The 18,990-nt window shown below is 37.8% G+C and overlaps 2 protein-coding genes across 4 annotated transcripts in view; one reads left to right on the top strand and one right to left on the bottom strand.

Annotated features, from left to right (window-relative positions):
• LOC139984123 (sterol carrier protein 2-like) overlaps positions 1-6,139 on the top strand; it is a 16,446-nt gene extending 10,307 nt beyond the window's left edge. For both annotated transcript variants that reach the window (XM_071997846.1, XM_071997855.1), the window contains exon 6: positions 2,498-6,139. In XM_071997846.1, coding sequence (XP_071853947.1) covers positions 2,498-2,593 — 96 coding nt within the window. In that variant the 3' untranslated portion in view covers positions 2,594-6,139. The remainder of the gene's footprint in view (positions 1-2,497) is intronic.
• LOC139984110 (BRISC and BRCA1-A complex member 1-like) lies at positions 4,752-18,990 on the bottom strand. 2 transcript variants are annotated; one of them, XM_071997828.1, is made up of 8 exons: positions 18,832-18,990; positions 17,600-17,952; positions 16,457-16,515; positions 15,401-15,521; positions 13,989-14,098; positions 12,381-12,504; positions 8,607-8,693; positions 4,752-7,803 (listed from the first exon to the last, which is right to left on the bottom strand). In XM_071997828.1, exons 2-8 carry the CDS (start codon positions 17,945-17,947, stop codon positions 7,636-7,638), a joined length of 1,017 nt encoding a protein of 338 aa, XP_071853929.1. In that variant the 5' UTR covers positions 17,948-17,952; positions 18,832-18,990; the 3' UTR covers positions 4,752-7,635. The 2 variants fall into 2 exon arrangements, with proteins under 2 accessions (XP_071853929.1, XP_071853935.1); XM_071997834.1 differs by having other exon boundaries at positions 17,600-17,949; positions 18,832-18,975.

The following is an 18,990-nucleotide window of genomic DNA, read 5'->3' as shown; positions in this document are numbered from 1 at the left end:
TTCCACTATTCCTTTGAAACTATAAAAAGAAAAATATAACATAACAAAATTATATGTTGAGTCTTCTGTTGGGTAAATGATAATCATTAGTGTTTTGTGTACTGAGGCAAGAAAGCAGGTAACCCAGGACGCATGTTGTAAAACCCACTCCCAAGGGCAATGTCAATGGCTAGTTTCGCACACTTCAGGGTATACAGGTCACACGGACACCCACGGCCCAGCGTGGGAAGGTTGCTGTAATAAATCAGCCTCGCGGGAAATGTTTTGAATAATATTGATTTGATTTGATTTTGATTTGATTTATTTGTTTTTCACGTTGCCATTCCACGTTGCCATTTCACGTTGCCATTATATTGCCATTCCACATTTCTTTTTTAAATTTATATGGTATGTTAGTTAGTACGTTTTCTTTCGTATGAATTTGACTTCAGTTCAGCATTCCCTCTAATGTGCGGTATTCCCTTCAACTGACTCAGTAATCCAGCAAAGAAAACATTTGTCTGCTGGAAATCCCTGCATCGTTTTCTTACATTCGCGTTAAGTTTATACTCAATGCACAACGTATTCACTTGACTTAAAAAAAAAAACAACTGAAAATCAGTAGAGAAATTACCAATTGTGTACGAAAAGTTAGTTGGTACACCTTTCAAATTTTACGAAAAGATCGAGCAAAACACTTTTCCGAAAAATTCACGCAAATCTGGCATATCGTGCTAAATGCAACTAATGTCATGTTAACAAGGCTCTAGTACACCCATCTATGAATAAACCGTAAGACCACATCTGGTGTTAAGCGGGAGAAAAAGTATTTTCTAGAATTTCCCAAAATACGCAAAAATAATATCCTACCATAGTTAAGTGTATAGCGAATAGCCTAACCACCTCGTCGGTTACGGATCACACGTAACTACAAAACAACTATTTTTTTTTGCGAAGTTGACGTTTTCTACAAGAACATGGAGACAATATTAAGCATATAGTGAATCATGCCAAGTGGCCTAAAACATGTCATTACAAGTGTTACTTTCATAAAGATGGCCATAGCTGTAGGGGCCTTGATATCGTGCTATGCTTGTATAGTATGGACTGTGCCTCGTGTATCATGGGGAATATATTGTTTTGTTCATGCGGAGAAGTCAGTTGGCTTGAGGTGTGTTTTACTTACCTAAATATAACAGGGATATTTTACCTACTTTTCTTGAACGTCTAAGATAATATTCCGCATAACTTTACTGATCCTTTACTGACTGACCTAATTAATTCTAGAATGGAGCCAAAACAGTTTAACTCCATGTAACGTTTCTTGGAAACGTGCCAAAAAATGTTAACAAACAGGTGTTAGACAGGGGATGAGCTCACAGTTGTTTGGCAAGGTACCTGGGAAATTCGCAGCACATTTGTAGCCTAACGTAGTATTTAAGTTGGGTTAAACACTGCAGTTGTTTACTGGTGTACGTACAGTATATTCATTGTTAGGCAGTTGTTTGTTTCATAATATCGGAAGTTTTGTAAGTTAAACTTTTTAAAAATTGTAAGACATTTTAAATCTCTTTTCATAACATAATATTGCTACTCCAACTTGTCATTTTAAAATTTTCATCAGCTTCGTGACAATTTAAATTCCAAAATTTGTTATTATTTTGCATCTTCACCTGCTAATTTTTTATCGCCAGACACGCAAAATTACCAAAATTTTTCGGGGGCCTTCGCCCCTGGACACCCACAAGCATAGGCGTAGGAGCTTAATTTGATTTGGGGGATTGTAACGACTTGCCCTAAAAATATAACCAAAATCGGGAAATCGGCAGTTGTTTTTAGTGTGTTCTCGGGAAATTGAACAAGGATTTCCAACACTGTACTACCTGTTACCCACGAGGTGATAATTTTCCCTACATATGCGATGGTATACGGAACATGTAAATTGCAATAAATTGGAGGAAAATGTAAGGCTTGCTATACTGGTGCCAGTGCAGTTGTCTACGGAACATGTATGTAATGTACAGTACGTAACTGCAACTCACGTGTAAAGAGAGTTTCTTTTGTATTTCTGGGCAAGTCTTTTACGCCCGGGAAACAAACAAAAAATTAAAATTGTTGGCTGACTAGTGACAGGCAAGTAAATTTAGATGGATTTGTCAAAGTTTGTTGTTAGCTATCACTTTTAGCACTATCCATAGGGAATAGTGAACCCAAGCAAATTGGTATTCCGTTCGTGATTTCACTATCTCGGGATAGCGGAATAGCGTAAATTTCGACCCCTGTACAAACAAATGTATTCTGGCATGTTTATATATGGAGCAGGTAATGTAAACTGTAAGGATGATAACAATATATTGACAGCTGGAGGGCTCATTAGCAGGTCCTTTGTACTGTACTGTAAGAGTCTAAGTAAAATACGTCCAGGGTGAAAATATGGGCATAAGAAAAACGGAAGAAAAGTTGAATGAAAGCTTTTATGTATCGGTAATGGTTTTACTCTTTTCTGCTTTTCCTGCAGGCATTTTTCGGTGGAAAATTGAAAATTATAGGCAACGTGGGATTAGCCATGAAGTTACAACAAATCATGCCAAAACATCCCAAAGCAAAACTCTAGCGATGAAGATACACTATATGCCATGATGCTGGGAAGATGACATCTCATATATCTCTGAAACAGTAGTGTCCCATCCTTGGGGAGGGGGTCACCTGTTTCCTTTGGGAACATGGTTGGTAAAACAGGTGCACCCAAAGTATGTAAAATTTATAGCTTTTACTGTATCATTTGGTTGTCAATGATCTCCAACAGTAACGATCTCTGTTCCTTTGGGCAGAAGGTGTAGACTACACAATGTAACAGAATTTATTATTTTATTTTCAAGAAGGTCAAATGAAAAAAGCAAAATATCCCTTGCTTGTGAAAAATAAGGTACTTACTACTTGGTGTGGTTGACATTGGTTGTACAGTAGGTCTCTCCAGGGAATGATATGTCACATCTATGACTGGTTTGTGCTTAGGAGTGCTCTAAGAAAATTAGACATTTCATGAGAAAAAATGGTACACAGTGCCCATGGTAACATTTGGTGATGTTGACATGAAGAGGTGTTTGCTTAGGCTATAGAATTGCAGTTTAATATCTGACAATGCTGTTCTCCATGAAAGATAAATAAAAATCTGAAGAGGAAAACATGCTGCAAAGAAAATGCACATGTTTTATGCAACTACTGATAAACTTAATTGTCCTAGATATAACCGTCCTTGAATAATGGACATGGCTTTAACTGTGTACACATACAGTAGGGTAGCATATTCCATATAAACACCCCATTGACTTACACACTAATCTTTAAAGTACTACAGTAATTTGATCTTAAGATTCTGTAGCAGTTCTTACTGGCTAAACCCTACCCCTCACCGGATAGCTGACAATTGCTGTACCACGACCAAAAAGATCTTTAGCAAAGAGAGCCCAAAGTTTACATCACTAGTGAACAAGCTTCTACTAACAACTAAACACATCTGTACACTTAAAAGTATGTTCATTCATACTTAGTAAAGATTCCTTAATCCTATTGGTCCATTCAGGTCAGCTGACCATGGTTAATCCTGTGAGTAACGCACGGTAAAATTACGGGGCATCACTTTAATAAATCTTTGGTTATATGTAACCAAAAATGTTTTGTTTTATGATTTTTCCCTCACACAAATAGTAGTGTATGAATGAACGGGGTTAATCAACGGTCTAGCGTGCGTTACTCACGTGATTAATGCACTCCGGGTGTTAATGCTATCGCTGGATGCACTCGGGCTCCGCCCTCGTGCATCGCTTGCATTATCCTCCGATCGTGCATTAATCCTGTGAGTAACGCACGCTAGACCGCTGATTAACCCCTTATTTAAAACAGCATCAATTTCCCTGATTTTAAATTCCTGTTTGAAGAAAGATGTTTTCCTGGTGCTGTTCAGCATTTTTCCTGAAGGGAAGAACATTTTTGCAGATTGATATAGACCAGGGTTGTCCAACCTTTTGCAGAGGAGGGCCACATGGAATGGTTATGATGAAGGAGGGGCCGCATGAACCCCACACTCGATTTTTCGATTTTTTGACCTAAGCCCAAGACAACAAAATGTGAGCACTGCGCGCGGAGCGCACTGATTTATTTTCCTTCCTGATGAAACAGATGAATAAAGTCCAGCCGCCCCCCCCCCTCCGCTGAGAGTGTCACACAAACTGACCTGTATGCAGTTTTTTGGACCCAGAAGGTTCGAATGATTGATTATATAGCTTCAAATTGTTATCAATAAATCTGCTCACTAAAATTTCGCACCGTAGAGCATCTCTGGCGGGCCGGACGCAACCCTGCGGCAGGCCGGACTGTGGCCCGCGGGCCGTAGGTTGGACAACCCTGATATAGACTATATTTTGGAGTATGCCACCATAGAACACATGATTACCTATTCCATGGACCAAGTTGTCATCTGTTTAAAGGCATTATGCATATCACTTGTCAGTTCTGTTGTAAGCTTTATCAAGAATTTTGGGAACAAACTCTATTAAATTTTTTATTTTTTTTTTCCATTTAGAAGAGATCTAACAAATACTTGGTGAGGAAACGTTTTGTAGTTTGTAGGCTTGAAGTGTGCAATGAAAGTTCCCAGAAAGATGCAATGGATTTAATACGACAAATCATTTGAAAAAGCAACTGAAAATAAACCTTTCCCCTAAAACCTTTTCGCCCTTTAGAGGCTGCAACCGAAAATATACTTTGTTTCATTTTTTCTTCTTTCTTTTAAGTTTTAATAGTACATGTGTGCTTAAGAATGGCAGTTTTGAGTTTCAAAAAGCAATTACCTTTTTGGTAGTTTATAGTATTTTACTTTTATACAATACTCATATTGGATTTTTCTTTCAGCCAGGTAATATTGAACCAGTTAAATTTGGTTGTTCAACTTATAGTTAACCAGGATAGTTATCAAGATTACTTTATTAATTGCAAATGTTTACAACTCAGAAGTAAGTCTTCAGAGCTGTGATAGGTTTGTATTTACTGTACAGGGTTGAGTTTTGAGAAATTTTAGTTTGTTATGAAACAGTAGGCTGATGTCTAGGTCTTTCCACTTTCATTAACTAATATTGTTTCCATCATAAAAAGCTTCAGACATGTTCCATTGCCCAAAGAAGTGCTTTATATTAGAAAGTAAAATTCCGGGGAATGTGTGTGACAGTTGGGAAGTTTCCAGTCCAAAGGCCAATTCCATTTGTTATATGATATCAGAATTAGATATATAAGAATGTTGCACTTTTTTGTTCAAAATGAGTCTTGTGTGCTTATTTCATGCAAAGAGGCATTCGCTGGAAAGTAAACAATACTGAAATTATTTATATTACTTAAAGGTGTACAGTATTTCGGCTAGAATAGAATGAATGTGTAATAGTAAGTGGGCCTGACGTTTCGATTCTAGCAGGATCTTCTTCAGAGGCTGAATCAATGAAGAATAGAATGAAGAATACAATGAAGATAGACAGTATTTTACTCTGATATACTTTCTGTTGATTTAATTCTTCCCCATTCTGCACTCACCTGTTCTCAGTGTCCGTAAGTTAAATGTCCAAAATATGTTCAGATTACTCCAATAAAAAATCATATGTAATATTTATATGCACTATCATCATAATACAAAAGAGCTAGAATGTTTAGGAGGCAGTTTAAAACAAGCTTTCCATGAATCTGTGGGTGAAATCAAAATGCAGTGGCATTTTCCTCTTGTTGACTTCATAATTCAATATCCCCAATGGAAACAGATCTTGTCAATATTAATTACAAATATTGACCACTCTCACAACCAGAGGTGTGAGAAATGAAACATCAGTAATCCTTATAGAAGCCAAAGAATGCTTGCCATGTACTTCATCAAGGCTTGCTTTATTTGCACTCAGGTACCTTGAAATATTTCCCCCATTTAATCAACAATTTCTGTTTACATTGAAACATTTACCTCCATGTTGGTAGTATTGTAACATGACTATTAAGTGAGTTATATCATATAAATAACGAAAATCATAAAGTATTTCAAAATTGAAGATAGTTCTATATTGGCTTTGTAGTACATTCTCATAATGTATCATGAATAATTAAAATAAATAACAAAAAAATCCTTTAATTTGAGTTTAATATATCCTTCTTTATTTCTTTAAACCTGTGCAGATATCAATATGCCCAGAAGTTTTAATCTCTTCAACTGGAGGATAACGGTTACCTTACAATACAATTGTTCCTGTAACACTTACTAACACAGTATGCAGAGCCTAGGTCCATTTTAAACTATGTATTTAGCAGTCTAGAAATATATATCCACCAATGGATATTTTCATAATTTCAAATCCATATAAACCGCCTTAATAATTTGATGGTACTAGGCCAGACCAACAATTACTTTCAAATTGTAATATAGTTTTTTAGTAGATATTTTGTGTTTGTAACAGAGATGTCTCCATAATTATTTGCCACTTAACCAACAGCTCTTTTGCAACATATAGACCTATGCCTTTCTCTTCTCCCCACCCCCCAAGCGTTCTTTTTGGCATATGACATGAGATACTCTGTACTGTACACATTATACACACTGCTGACATTAAAAAAAAAAAACAATCAATGTGGTGGGAAATTAATTAGTTTTGTACGATTCACAATAAAGAATCTCAACCAACTCTGTAAACAAATTTCCTTTATTTAACATATGAAGAAAAAAAATGACACTGGTGGTTACCCTGGCGTTTCGTCCTCTTACGATGGAACAGTCCAGCGTTTCCACAGAGGGAGCTAACATATCGGTCATAATGCACAAGATCTTAAATCTCTGAGTAACACGATCGCATGAAAACAGCACACGTATACGCCAGATGAACTTGCACACAAACGTGCTGGGTTACTGACTAGTTCAAGGTTGCACTTGTATGCAATGTATGCAATATTGCAGGTGATCAACTCACAGTCAGAGACTGTAGCGTGTAAAATTTTGCGGAACTAGGTATGACTGATATGGCAGCGCCCTCTATTAATTTTAGTATGTGGCCTGAGAGCCCCATCGTAAAAAAAAGAGCATCTAGTCAGCATAGGATCAGCATAATGTTCCCTCCTATGTACGGTAATCTTATAACATGATGGGTAAAAGTGTTTATATATATACATATACAACTGCCCATCAACAATATCGCATCTGACTATTAATGCATCTATGAAGGAGTTCTATGGGTAAACTTGAGCTGATACTTTCAGAAAAGAACATTTGCGATGAGACTCTTGACTGTAAACTAAACAATTACTTACACACCTGTCTATTAACATTTACCAAACAGCTGCTTCTATACAAGCCAGTATTACCTACAACAAGACCAAACATGGTCGCTGTACAGAAAAGTGACTATGCTGAAACCATCCAAATCTCTGACCTGGTGCGAATAATTAGCCTGGGAACAATCAGAAGGAATTTGTATCAAGATAGACTTTGAGGACAATATTCAGAACTTTGTAACTTCAGCCAACTGAACACTTCCAGCATATCACCTGTACTTGTATAAAAATTGTCTAATGGTATTCTGAATATGTCTGCATGGGGTTACCCCTATTAACTTCTTTTATTCCAATTGTGAAGTACGTTCATGGGTTTGGAAAGATTGAATAAGTACAGACTTCTTGCATCTGCCTCTGTAGCGGGTGTGCGAGGAGCATCGCAAACTTGTCGTAGACGTGAGTGGTATTTCTCCCAACCTCATGGATGTAAGAAGTAGCCTCTTTGTCCAGAGCCAGGAAGATATCAAATATTTCCTGAGGTCAAAGGTAAAAGTTGAACATAGGAGATGATGAGTAGGAAATAACACTTAAATTACTGATGGAAATGCAGCCCCTCAAAGTCTTTTGAAACAGCAAAGATATTTTCATCTCTTCGTTTGACACATTTACCTCTATCTACCAGTGCACCCATTTTAAGTTATGTTAGACATTGAATATCTATATGAAATGACCTGTAGAGAGCAAAGATAAGTTTTTACTTTGGGCATAGGTACAGGATGCATTGGGGGGGGGGGGTGTGCAAGAGGGGAGCAATTTCCACTTCATTCCCAAACCATCCACTCCACCCCCCACAACCTTCCCCGGCCCCTTCCCTCCAGATATTTTGAGTATCTTAACTGATTATATTTGACAACGGTTTTTCTGAGAATACAATTAAGGATTGCTATGTCTTCCTTTTCTGTTAGTATGTTTAGTGTCTAATGCAGTTGCAAAATAAATGCAGTTTCTGTACTCAGAAATGCAAAAATTGAATTATATAAGGAAATATGATGCATAATATAAGAGCAGCATTTTACATCTAACCCCCTCATATGAAGAAAATTTTCTCAAAGTGTAGTGTACACCTCTCCAAAATGAGGCCCCTTCTTGCTCTAGATGGTTGATTGCCTCCAGTACCTGCCAACCCCGCCCCCCTGCTCCCCCATTTCCCCACCTCCCCATCAAACATCCTAAATACACCACTGGTGTGTGCAGGGCAGGACTTTGAGTCAATATTAGTTAATAGGTTGATTGCAAGGATGAATATGGCCATTGGACCAGCATGACACGTCACTTACTTTGCATTTGTTCAGCTCACTGGGAGGTTCATGTAAATAAAACACATCAAAGAAGAAGTAAGGAGATTCTACGAGCCTCTGCTGAGCCTAGAAAGGAATATAAGATAGAAAATATAAATTCAAACATTTGGAAGACGTAGAAAGATTGAGCTTGAGAATGAAGACAATTGGGATTACAGAAAAGAATTTGAAATGTGGAGAACACTGCAAAATAAATAAGTTTGGTAATTTCTGCAAATATCGCATTCATTTTTATTTCCATCATCAAAAGACTATTATTGGTCTTCTGATGACCTGAAGAAATGTCTTGATCTCCCTGTCTAACTGGCTAAGGATCGAGAAACTTTCCCATCATATATTCAATACTCAATCATTACTTCTGTCACAAAACTCAGAGTATGCCAGGTCAGGCCCTGGGGATAATTATGTCCCCAAACCCCTTCTTTAAGTCTTCATAGATAATGAATATCATGGTGTTTCTTGATTTCTTCACCACGTGTTTACAAGTTTTTTTTACGAAATTTGCGGCGATTTCGCAACGATTTCCCAATATCTGAAGAGGCAACTCGCAAGCTGACCCAAAGTAACGTAAATCTCAAGATCACGTTTTTGGCGGGTTTTATACAGAGAGATGTATGAATGTGCTCACTTACCAGTCAAACTGGCACAATAACAATAGTGATGATATAAACGTAGTTTAGTATAACATCCGAAAGAAAATCCAAAGTTCTAAACAAAGTAGATTCGCTTGTATAGGCCTACTGTAAAACATAAACGTTCCTTGTTCCGTGCGTCATTAAATCCAACAGAAAAGTTTTACTGAGCTTGAAATACAACCACATTTGAACTCAATCGAGTAGTTAGTCTATAGCTCGAACAATTTTCTCACTACATGCAATGCCTATTGCGTTCATTCACATGCATGCCTCGTGGTTTGGGCTTCAGGAGGAATCGTATTCTAGCCCTGGCAACTTCACGTAGGTCCGCAAACGGTACTTTCACACTCTGCAAACATAAGTGACTGTGCGCTACCGTAAGTAATACTTACACAATGTTTTGTTTCGCTCAAGCATACATACATTTCCTATTCAGGGGCGTATCCAGGATTTTCTAACCCGGGGGCGCGAATTACTATCTAAGCGAAACGCCACCATCGGTTGGTGCGCAGCGTACAAGCAAATTTCTGGTTTTGATACCCCCCAGATAACCGGAAATGACACTTCTGGGGCTTGAAAATGACCAACCAGATGTACACTTTTGCCTGAGAACCAAGTTTTTTTCCCCCCATCCATAACCTTTTTGAAGATTGTCAGCAGTCACACATCATGTTCGACTTCATCATCGAATCTCCTGTGGATCATTGCTTTTTGTAGGTGATTCTACGTCGCGGCCCACAATACCCGACAGCCCTACTTTGGAAGGTTTTAAGCCCATTTTTTGTTCAGAATTTCAAAATTCACATTTCTCGTGATTAAACTCACTTCAAAACATACCCATAATGTTGCAAAAAATTTCATCTACGGACAACCAATATAGAAAAACCTCCTTGAACCCCTAACAGACAGGTCAAAACTGCACTAGTAGAAGGAAGTATGATGAAGAATGTTGGCCAGGAAATTTTAGAAAATTTAGACACAGTTAATTTATTGGTGTACAAATACTGAAACCTCAAATAACGGCTATTATAACACTTCGTTGAAGGAATTAAAAAAAATACCAGATATTTCCGAAACCGAACACTACACACATAGGTGAAGGAGGCGGGGTGGGGGGGGGCTAACGAAATATTTCTTTTTGAAAATTCGGGCAATATGCTGAGAATTTTTCGGGCACCTACTGAAAGAAAAATAAATTGCAATGATGTAGCTAAATGAAATGAATAGTTTAAAAATTATCTCCTTGGTAATTAAAATAAAGTTCTAAGCTTGGCCGACTAATTCGCCATTACTAATGTAAAAGAGAGTTTTGACATAATTGGACCTTCATGCTTTTTCTCCATCTACATAGGACAATTCGTTGTTTACATGAGCATCCCGCGGTATTACTGCGCGACTTTCACTGACCGTACGGTACATGATGGCATGCGATGTAATAACCGATGCTTGCTTATATGATATTGACATCATCATGTTGAACGCGCGCGGAGCGCGAAAATGTTGGTTATATTTTTCGGGCAAGTCGTTACAGCTCCCCAAATCAAATTGGGCTCCTTCGCCTTTTACTACACACATAGACTGTTTTGAGGCTGTTCATCCTGGAACGCCATTTTCATGCTCACTGATATGGTGTAATATCTGCTGTTTCCTTTACAGGTTCGAACAGGCGCGTAGTGAGGAATTTGCCAAGGGAGGGGAGAAGCATGTAGGCAAGCTATCTAAGCGGAGCGCCACCATGAGTTGGCGCGAAGCGTACAAGAAAATTTTGGCCGAAAATGCCTCCCAGATCGCTGGAAATGACACTTCCCAGACCTTGTTAGTTGCATCTAAGCATTTTCTATTTTGAAATTACTAGCGATATCATAAAAAAATCTGCTCAGAGGGGGGGGGGTGCGGTCGCCCCTTCCCTAAATGCGTCATGTTACTCGAAGACTCGGTCGAGTTCGAGACCAGCCACAGTTGGTTTCATAGCAAGGTGTAAGGGGTAGGGTGAGGCGCACGCCCCTTCCGAAATCCTCGATCCGTCACTGGCTTCCCTGTGTATATAATAGGGATCAGCGCTGTAATGATGTCACTGTTCCTCTTTCTCTTCCCGGTGTCTTGGCGTTTTTTTCTTTTACTCCCTCCTTTTCTCCTTTTTCTCTCTTTCTTCTTTTTCTTTTCCATTCCTCTCCTCCTCCTTCCCCCCCCCCCTCTTTTTCCCTTTTCTCTTCTCTTTTTTCTCTTCTCTTTTTTCTCTTCTCTTTTTTCTCTCCTCTTTTTCTTACCCGGGGGGCGCGCGCCCCCAACGCCCCCCCTGGATACGCGCCTGCTATTCGTATTACATTTAAAGTGGTTTGGAGGGTATGAACACATCTCTGCCCAAAAAACTCTGCCTAAGAGACGTCCATGCCCCAATTGAAATTTGTACGTGGATTCTCTCCTCACATAGTCATTGGGTTGTTCACGTCTGACATGTCTTCCAGTTCCAACACTTACTGTTGCATTTATCGGGATATATACAAATACTGCGGCATAAAAGCATCAATCTTTCAAACTTTTTTTACTTTAGTGACCTTGCCACACGCAAATTTCAATTGGGCCCGAGATGGCTCTATGACCGATTATTCCGTAATTTACATTGGGGCAGTCGGCTTCACTAAAACGACAAGAAAAAGCAGGAACAATAACACCTTATTAAAATTAGACCGTTAAATGTCTCACGCAGTGTATCAAATCTCCTCTCTGGTTTAGGTTGTTTGTCGAGTCCAATATAAGAGTAGGTTGCAACTAAACTTACACACTCAGTGCACACTGCTGAAGTACACTACGCCGAGCTCACTTTGTTATCATCATAATGACGTCACATGTCACTGTAGATCACGTGATCATCATATCGCTGTTCGCGAAAAGCCCAATTTTTGTTTAAAAAATCAACTAGTTTAGGAATTTTTTTTAAGCCTTTCCCAACATCGGATTGACTTGAATTTTCACATGTGTAATATGGAAACCAACTAGAATACTCTTGAATAAAATTTTTTCGTCGATGCTGAAAAATCACTATCGTTCATCTTTAAATTGAAATAACCCCATTCTAATATTCTGAGAAAATACAAAACAGGGTAATCACAGAACTTACTTTGCTTTCTTCTTCAAATGCGGGCACAACATTTGACCTGCCGTATATGAAGAGTGTACGAATAGTGTAAGGTGGCGGAATAAGTTGCCGGTTTTCAACATCTGGAAGTACGATGTTGTCATGTCTGCAAAGAATGACCAAAAACGATCTGCATACATGTTTACTAAAACATAAATCAAGGCACAATCTTCACAATGCTTTTGGTGTTGACGAAAAAGGAATATTGCCTGACACACAGCATCATTTCATTCAGTTCATATTTCTCTGACTATATAACACAAATAAACTTGCGACTGAAATATACCTTTAATTCTGGGGATTGCTCATACAAACAAGATATTGCTCTATGCAGCCATTAATGTAAAACAAATATTCCAAAGATTGGTGGCACGATAACGAAGGCTTGAGTGGGAAGAAGTTGTGCGATTTGCAGTATGCTAAAGAAGCTGAGGATTCCGTGTATTGTAGTTATGAATGAGGGAATTGATTGTGAAAAAGTTAGAGAGAGCGTCTGGTAGCAGATTGTGTATGAAACGATATGTGATTGAAGCAGTTCCTAGATTGATTTTGTCCTGAAGTTTCAATAAATTTAATGTTTTAAATAGAATATCAGTGTGATTACGAGGGCCACAATGACAAATATGTCGAACAGCTCGTTTCTGCAGAAGAAACAGACGTTTCAAGTAAGACTGCCTGGTACACGACCATACAGTACTGCAATAAGTAAAATGAGGATATATCAAAGTGAAGTACAAAGTGCGAAGAACGCTCTTTGGTAGCACATATTTACGTCTACCAATAATACCGACTCCACTTGCAATTTGTGAGGATAAACTATGGATATGCTCTTGCCAAGTGAGATTACAATCAATAATTACCCCGAGAAATTTAATCTTACTAATAGAAATTAGCTTAGACATTAGCTTAGAAATTAGCTTAGAAATTAGCTTAGACATTAGCTTTCTCACTTTTATAATAAGAGTACCATAGATGCCATCAGAATAAGGGGGATGAAAAGAAGAGCGATATATTTCATAACAAATGCCTCAGGAGAGTGCTAGGGATAAGATGGCAAGAATGGGTGAAAGGAAGTGCTAAAGAGAGCAAAAATGGGACCACTATGCATCGAAATTAAGAAAAGAAGATGGAAATTCATTGGGCATATATTGCGCCAAAACCCAAACAACGACAGCAACATCAGCATGACTTGGGCACCAGAGGGCAGGAGAAAGAGAGGGCGACCAAAAACAACATGGCGCAGGACAGTAGATAAAGAGAGAGAGAGAGGGCTGGTTGGAGATCCTGGAATGAGGCCAGAAACGCAGCTGGCGACCGAGATGAATGGAGACGCTCTGTTAAGGCCTTATTTGCCTCTAGGCAAGAAGACAGATGAGATGAGATGCCATCAGATAAAAAAGAAAATAATAATAAATTTTAAAAAAAGATGATGTCCTCTTTATGCATCTTTCAAGCATTAAATGGACAATTTACTTTCAAAACATAACAGTGTATTTTCTCATTTTGAGAAACTGATCAGTGCATCCAAAATTTACAACAACAACAAAAACAACAAAAAACGTTCTGAAAAAAGGAAAAGTTTCCTCTTACATTGTTTCAAAGAGTGAAGCTAGATTGCACGATTCTGATTCCCGCCCGTCAGTCGTCAGATCTTGAATGACGTGAAGAAAGTCATCTATGTGAGATGTAAAGTCCTGGACCTGTAAATGCCAATGACATTGCCAAAATGTAATATATTACTAAGACACAAATAAGGCTAAGGAATGCTCAAGATAAAATAATAAGTTAGTCGATGCAAGTGCAGCAATGATGAGGAAGCATGTAAGCAAGTCAATTTGAAGTGATACTAGAGCGTTACCCATACACCAAGGTAGAAGAGTCCTTTGGTTCAAACAATCAGTTATAATCCTTTCAATTGCACATGTATGTATGTATGTATTTAAAAGTGAAATCTTAAGAGAGACTATATTTTCAAGAAATCCTTTTATCATGTCAGTGTTTTATGAGGCTTTCAAAACTTATCCTTCCTAACAAAATGTGGAAGGAACTCATTTCAAAGCCACTTTAAATAAAACAAAATCACTAAATAAAGTACTGCTAACCATCCAGTCTCTCACCAAATGGGGAGAGATAAGAGCAACTCTTCTCTGTTGTCTTTTCAAGTTTTCAGCATGGCATGGTTTGTGTCATTTGAAATGACCTTGGGCTAAGGTTCATACTATGTTGAACTTATCGAGCACGTTGCTTCCAGATACCTTAGCAAAGACAACCTACGCAGGCTACGCAGTACGCACTGTAAATAACTTTGTATTTAAAGAGATAATAGCTCACGACTCGTCTTTTCTTCGTAAACAAACATAAATTAAGAGTGAAATATGAACACAAAGAATTTCCCAACAAAAATGTTGTTGATGGAAAAAGTTAGAATATTTGTTACATCACAAAATATTAGTTTGAAATCTAATATTTTGTGCTTTTTATTATGTATGACAAGAGACGTATGCAAGAATGTACACAAGTTGCTGAAAGGAACCTTACGGAGACACCAACTTTGCTGAATATGCTAAAATGGTAATAAAGATTCAAATTTAAACCTTAAAACAGATTATTAATCTACTTTCATTTTAAGTTTTTGAATACCTATTTGCATGGTATTTATAATGTTGTGGCAATCTCTGTGTTCAGAAGCTTTCAAGATGGTAACAACAACTGGGTAAGGCAGTCATTACTACGTTAACAAAAGCTGGGTAGGGCAGTCATCACTATGGTAACATAAGATGGGTAAGGCAGTCATCACTATGGTACAAAAGCTGGGTAAGGCAGTCATCACTATGGTAACAAAAGCTGGGTAAGGCAGTTATCACTATGGTAACAAAAGTTAGGTAAGGCAGTCATCACTATGGTAACAAAAGTTAGGTAAGGCATTCATCACTGAATTTCTATACCATCAAGTGATGCCTCTTTTAACATGGAGTTAATGATAAGTTAATAAAGTGTCTCACCCAAACAAATGACTCTTGGAAGATGACAAGAGCAAACTGATGCCTGTGATTCATCTCCACCTTGGTGCGGATGTAAATCATCAAAGACCGCTTTATTACATCTAACGGAACTTGCTTGGTACTATCAAGAAAATTAGAGTGACACACGTCAAAAATATCTGTGTGGTGATTTGAAACGCTCATGACAAAGTTCATGTCAGTTGAAAAGATTATGGATATACAGGGATGTGCTCAGGAATATCTGAGTGCTGGGCAGATTGTGCGGTAGTGTGATCCACACCCTGGGAGAGGGATCTCATGGGTGGGGTACCCCCTCCCCACTGGACAAATTACTGTAGGTGGTGCTATTTTCCTATTCTGTGCCATGTTTTCTCCCAGAATTTGGTTATGGTAAAATTTGTTAAATTATCATAAAAAAAGTGCCGGGCGGAAGTGTTCAAAATGCTGTGTGTGCTGGGCGGCATTCAGAACTGCTGGGCGCAGCCGCCCGGTGCCACCCAGTGTGAGCACATCCCTGGATATATCATTAATGACCTCTTTAGTGCATATTAAAGACTCTGTTTGTATATTGTGGGAAGAACACACAAATCTTCCAGAAGTTTCAAGTTTATACATATTTATTTTTAGTTTGAATGATTATGAATGAGAAAATGACAATTTGGATCATCTGCAAAATTTGGTCTCCAAAGTGCCTCAAATAATGATGACAACAGATGCGGTAATGATTAAATCTTCTTACTATGCCAACAGTAGTAAGTAGAGATTACGGACCATATGACATCAAATACACCACACAAAACACAGTAACTGTATGTGCTGGTGATGCAAGGGAAATTGATCTAAATATTAAAGCGGATTTGAGTTAATTTAACAAAAATCATACCTTAGGCAAAAATTGTAAACAATAAATTTGAAAAATAAATTTTAAACGGCTCCTTGGGAAACAAATTTGACCGTGGCAGACTATTAAATTCTCTTCTTTTTCGATAATCTTTCGTTACTACAGGTCCTTATTCTGCGCAGTGTCCCCAATGAACTCATATGTATTGTACTCACCCATCTCTTGAATAGAATGGTACCCTATTGACTTCCTCCGAGAGATCAATGCAGATAATCTGAATAAAATGAAAACGATACGACTAGTTTAGAAGCGCCATTTTAACATAAGTTTGAAACCCCTCAAAGCAATAATTGTCATCGACAAATATTGACCCGGTTCCAAATATAATGTAATTTTGGGGGCTTTGAAGTTTGCAGTTTTAGTTGAATCACTACATGTACATGTACATGTACATGTATTTTTAGATCCTCCTGCAAACAGGAACTCGCGAAGAAGCCTCATTGGCTTATCAAAGCTGCAAGCTGACCAAAGTCAGTCTCTTACATTCATATTTAACGTCCATGATTATGAATTGTCAATTGTCAACAACTTCGTAACTGGACGACATACATTAATCTTGGAGTGACTCGAACTGGGGACCTTATGAACAGATGTGACACATTCTGATGTCAATCTAACTTGATCTGACCACAGATGACAACACATTCATGAACAGTCGGAATAATGTACTACAAACAAGGTTATGGTACATTCTTGAAATACTTTGAACACACAATGTGTTTCTTTATCAGACGATGACTCATGGATCATTACAAAGGTGTTGCTAAATCAATTTGCACTGTTGTCATATAATATTCAACATGTATTAAATATAAAACATGTGCTTGTGGGGACACACTTGACCGTGGATTGAAAGAAGAGGTGCCTGAAATATAGTTTGTTAATTTAGTATATCAATAGAAAACATGAAATTAGCACAAATAAATCAGAGGTTTGCAAACAAATGGTACATGGATATTAATTACTTTGACACAAAACTTTTTGTGCTGCACTGAATGAAACAATAGGACAATACAGACACATTTCAACTAGATTGACTAATTGAAGAAGATCCTGCTAGTATCAAAACTTCAGGCCTTTTTACAGTAGCTTCATTTACCTACACATGTCTTTTGCAGTTAATCAGGTTGTTAACATTTTCCCTATTTCCTCTTTCCTTCTTGTTTTCACCTTGAAAATGACACATTTAGTTAAATCAAAGAGAAAAATTGTACACCTCATAATTATGCCAATGTAAGGAATTTTTACGCTCTCTCCTGTTGCCGAAAGTTAACATAAAGAAAGAGAAGAAATCTTACAATTTTCTCTTGACAATTTATGTGAGGAAGTTTCAGAGTTACTGGACTGTAGATTGGTTCTGATGTATCTTCATCGTCACCTGGTGAGGAGAGGCGTCTTCCAATTTCAGAGAGATCAAAACTTTTCTTAGCCAGCTTTGCTGGTTCATGTCCTTCAGCAGCATCATCATCCTTCTCTGGAGGCTCTGCTGTTGTAACTGGTTTGTTCTCCAGGTACTCATGTTCTTGTAAACTCTGGAGGTCATCGTCTGCAAGGACTCTTTCGTCATTGGTCTCATTTATAACGTTGTCTGCTTCCGAAAGCCGTGATGAAGCAGGAGAGTTTTCAAAAGGGTTTGGAGAATCCATTTCTTCTGCCGGGGTATAATAAAAGAAACGAAAGAGAATAAATTACAACTTGATCTTTCCATTATGACATGAAAGTGGATACTAAATGTTATAATCTTGTCAGTTCAAGATTCAAGCATTTTCATCCAATAAATAAGTTAAGATATCAGACTGGTATAGAAGGGTATGATCATTCAGTCACTACTCATAGGGTCTCTAAACACCTCTTAAGATTTTTAAAACATCCATGAAGACATAAATAAACCTAGAGTAGCCCAAGTATACCTATGAAAAATATCACATGATAGTTTACAATTCTTAGTGTGATAATTTAAAATCCACTCAACTCAGGAGTCAGGACTTATCAAAACCGTATCATATAATGTAGCAATCTTTTTGAGAAACAATTTTGCCTGTTGGAATGGATAAAACTGCTGACCAGTCAATTTAAGTTTATTTACCCACATGTAAAGTTTGTCAGTATGTTGTATAGTACTTGTAGCGCTAAGCTGTAGGCATAGATCTTTACAAAATCAATAGGCTAGGCCTACAGAGAGTGTCCTGTTATTGTTAAGGTTCTTCCTAGTTAAGTACTGTATAAGGTGCACATAATACAATGGATACTAAGAGAAAATGTTTTTCTGTGTCGTAGCTAGTGACCAAGAGACGAAGTAACCAATAGAATGCCAAAAGTCGGTTAGGAAGTACAAGTTGTACTAATGTTTTGCTGCATGTGAAAAACTACGAAAACTATTTCGCGAAACTAGGCCTCCGATTTTACATGTGAAAAAAGTATGCACACAGTAGCACTAATAACTGACAAGGAAGTCTTATTAAACACAACATATAATTTGCAAGGCACTGATATAACTCGATCATTGTCGAAATGATTGCAGCATACCTACCTCACGTTTCATTAATACAAAACTTTAGAAAAACTGTATGATAAAGAGTAAGATGACGAGTGCTCGGAATTTGCTCTTCTTTTCTCAAGAAATAAAAACAAAACCAAGGTAGTACCTCACTAAATATCAATTTATTCTCGTTTCGTCGATTCTTTCATG

The sequence above is a fragment of the Apostichopus japonicus genome, chromosome 2, assembly GCF_037975245.1.
Source record: "Apostichopus japonicus isolate 1M-3 chromosome 2, ASM3797524v1, whole genome shotgun sequence".
In the NCBI taxonomy this organism is placed as follows: Eukaryota; Metazoa; Echinodermata; class Holothuroidea; order Aspidochirotida; family Stichopodidae; genus Apostichopus; species Apostichopus japonicus.
This window is presented reverse-complemented; position numbering and strand designations above follow the sequence as displayed.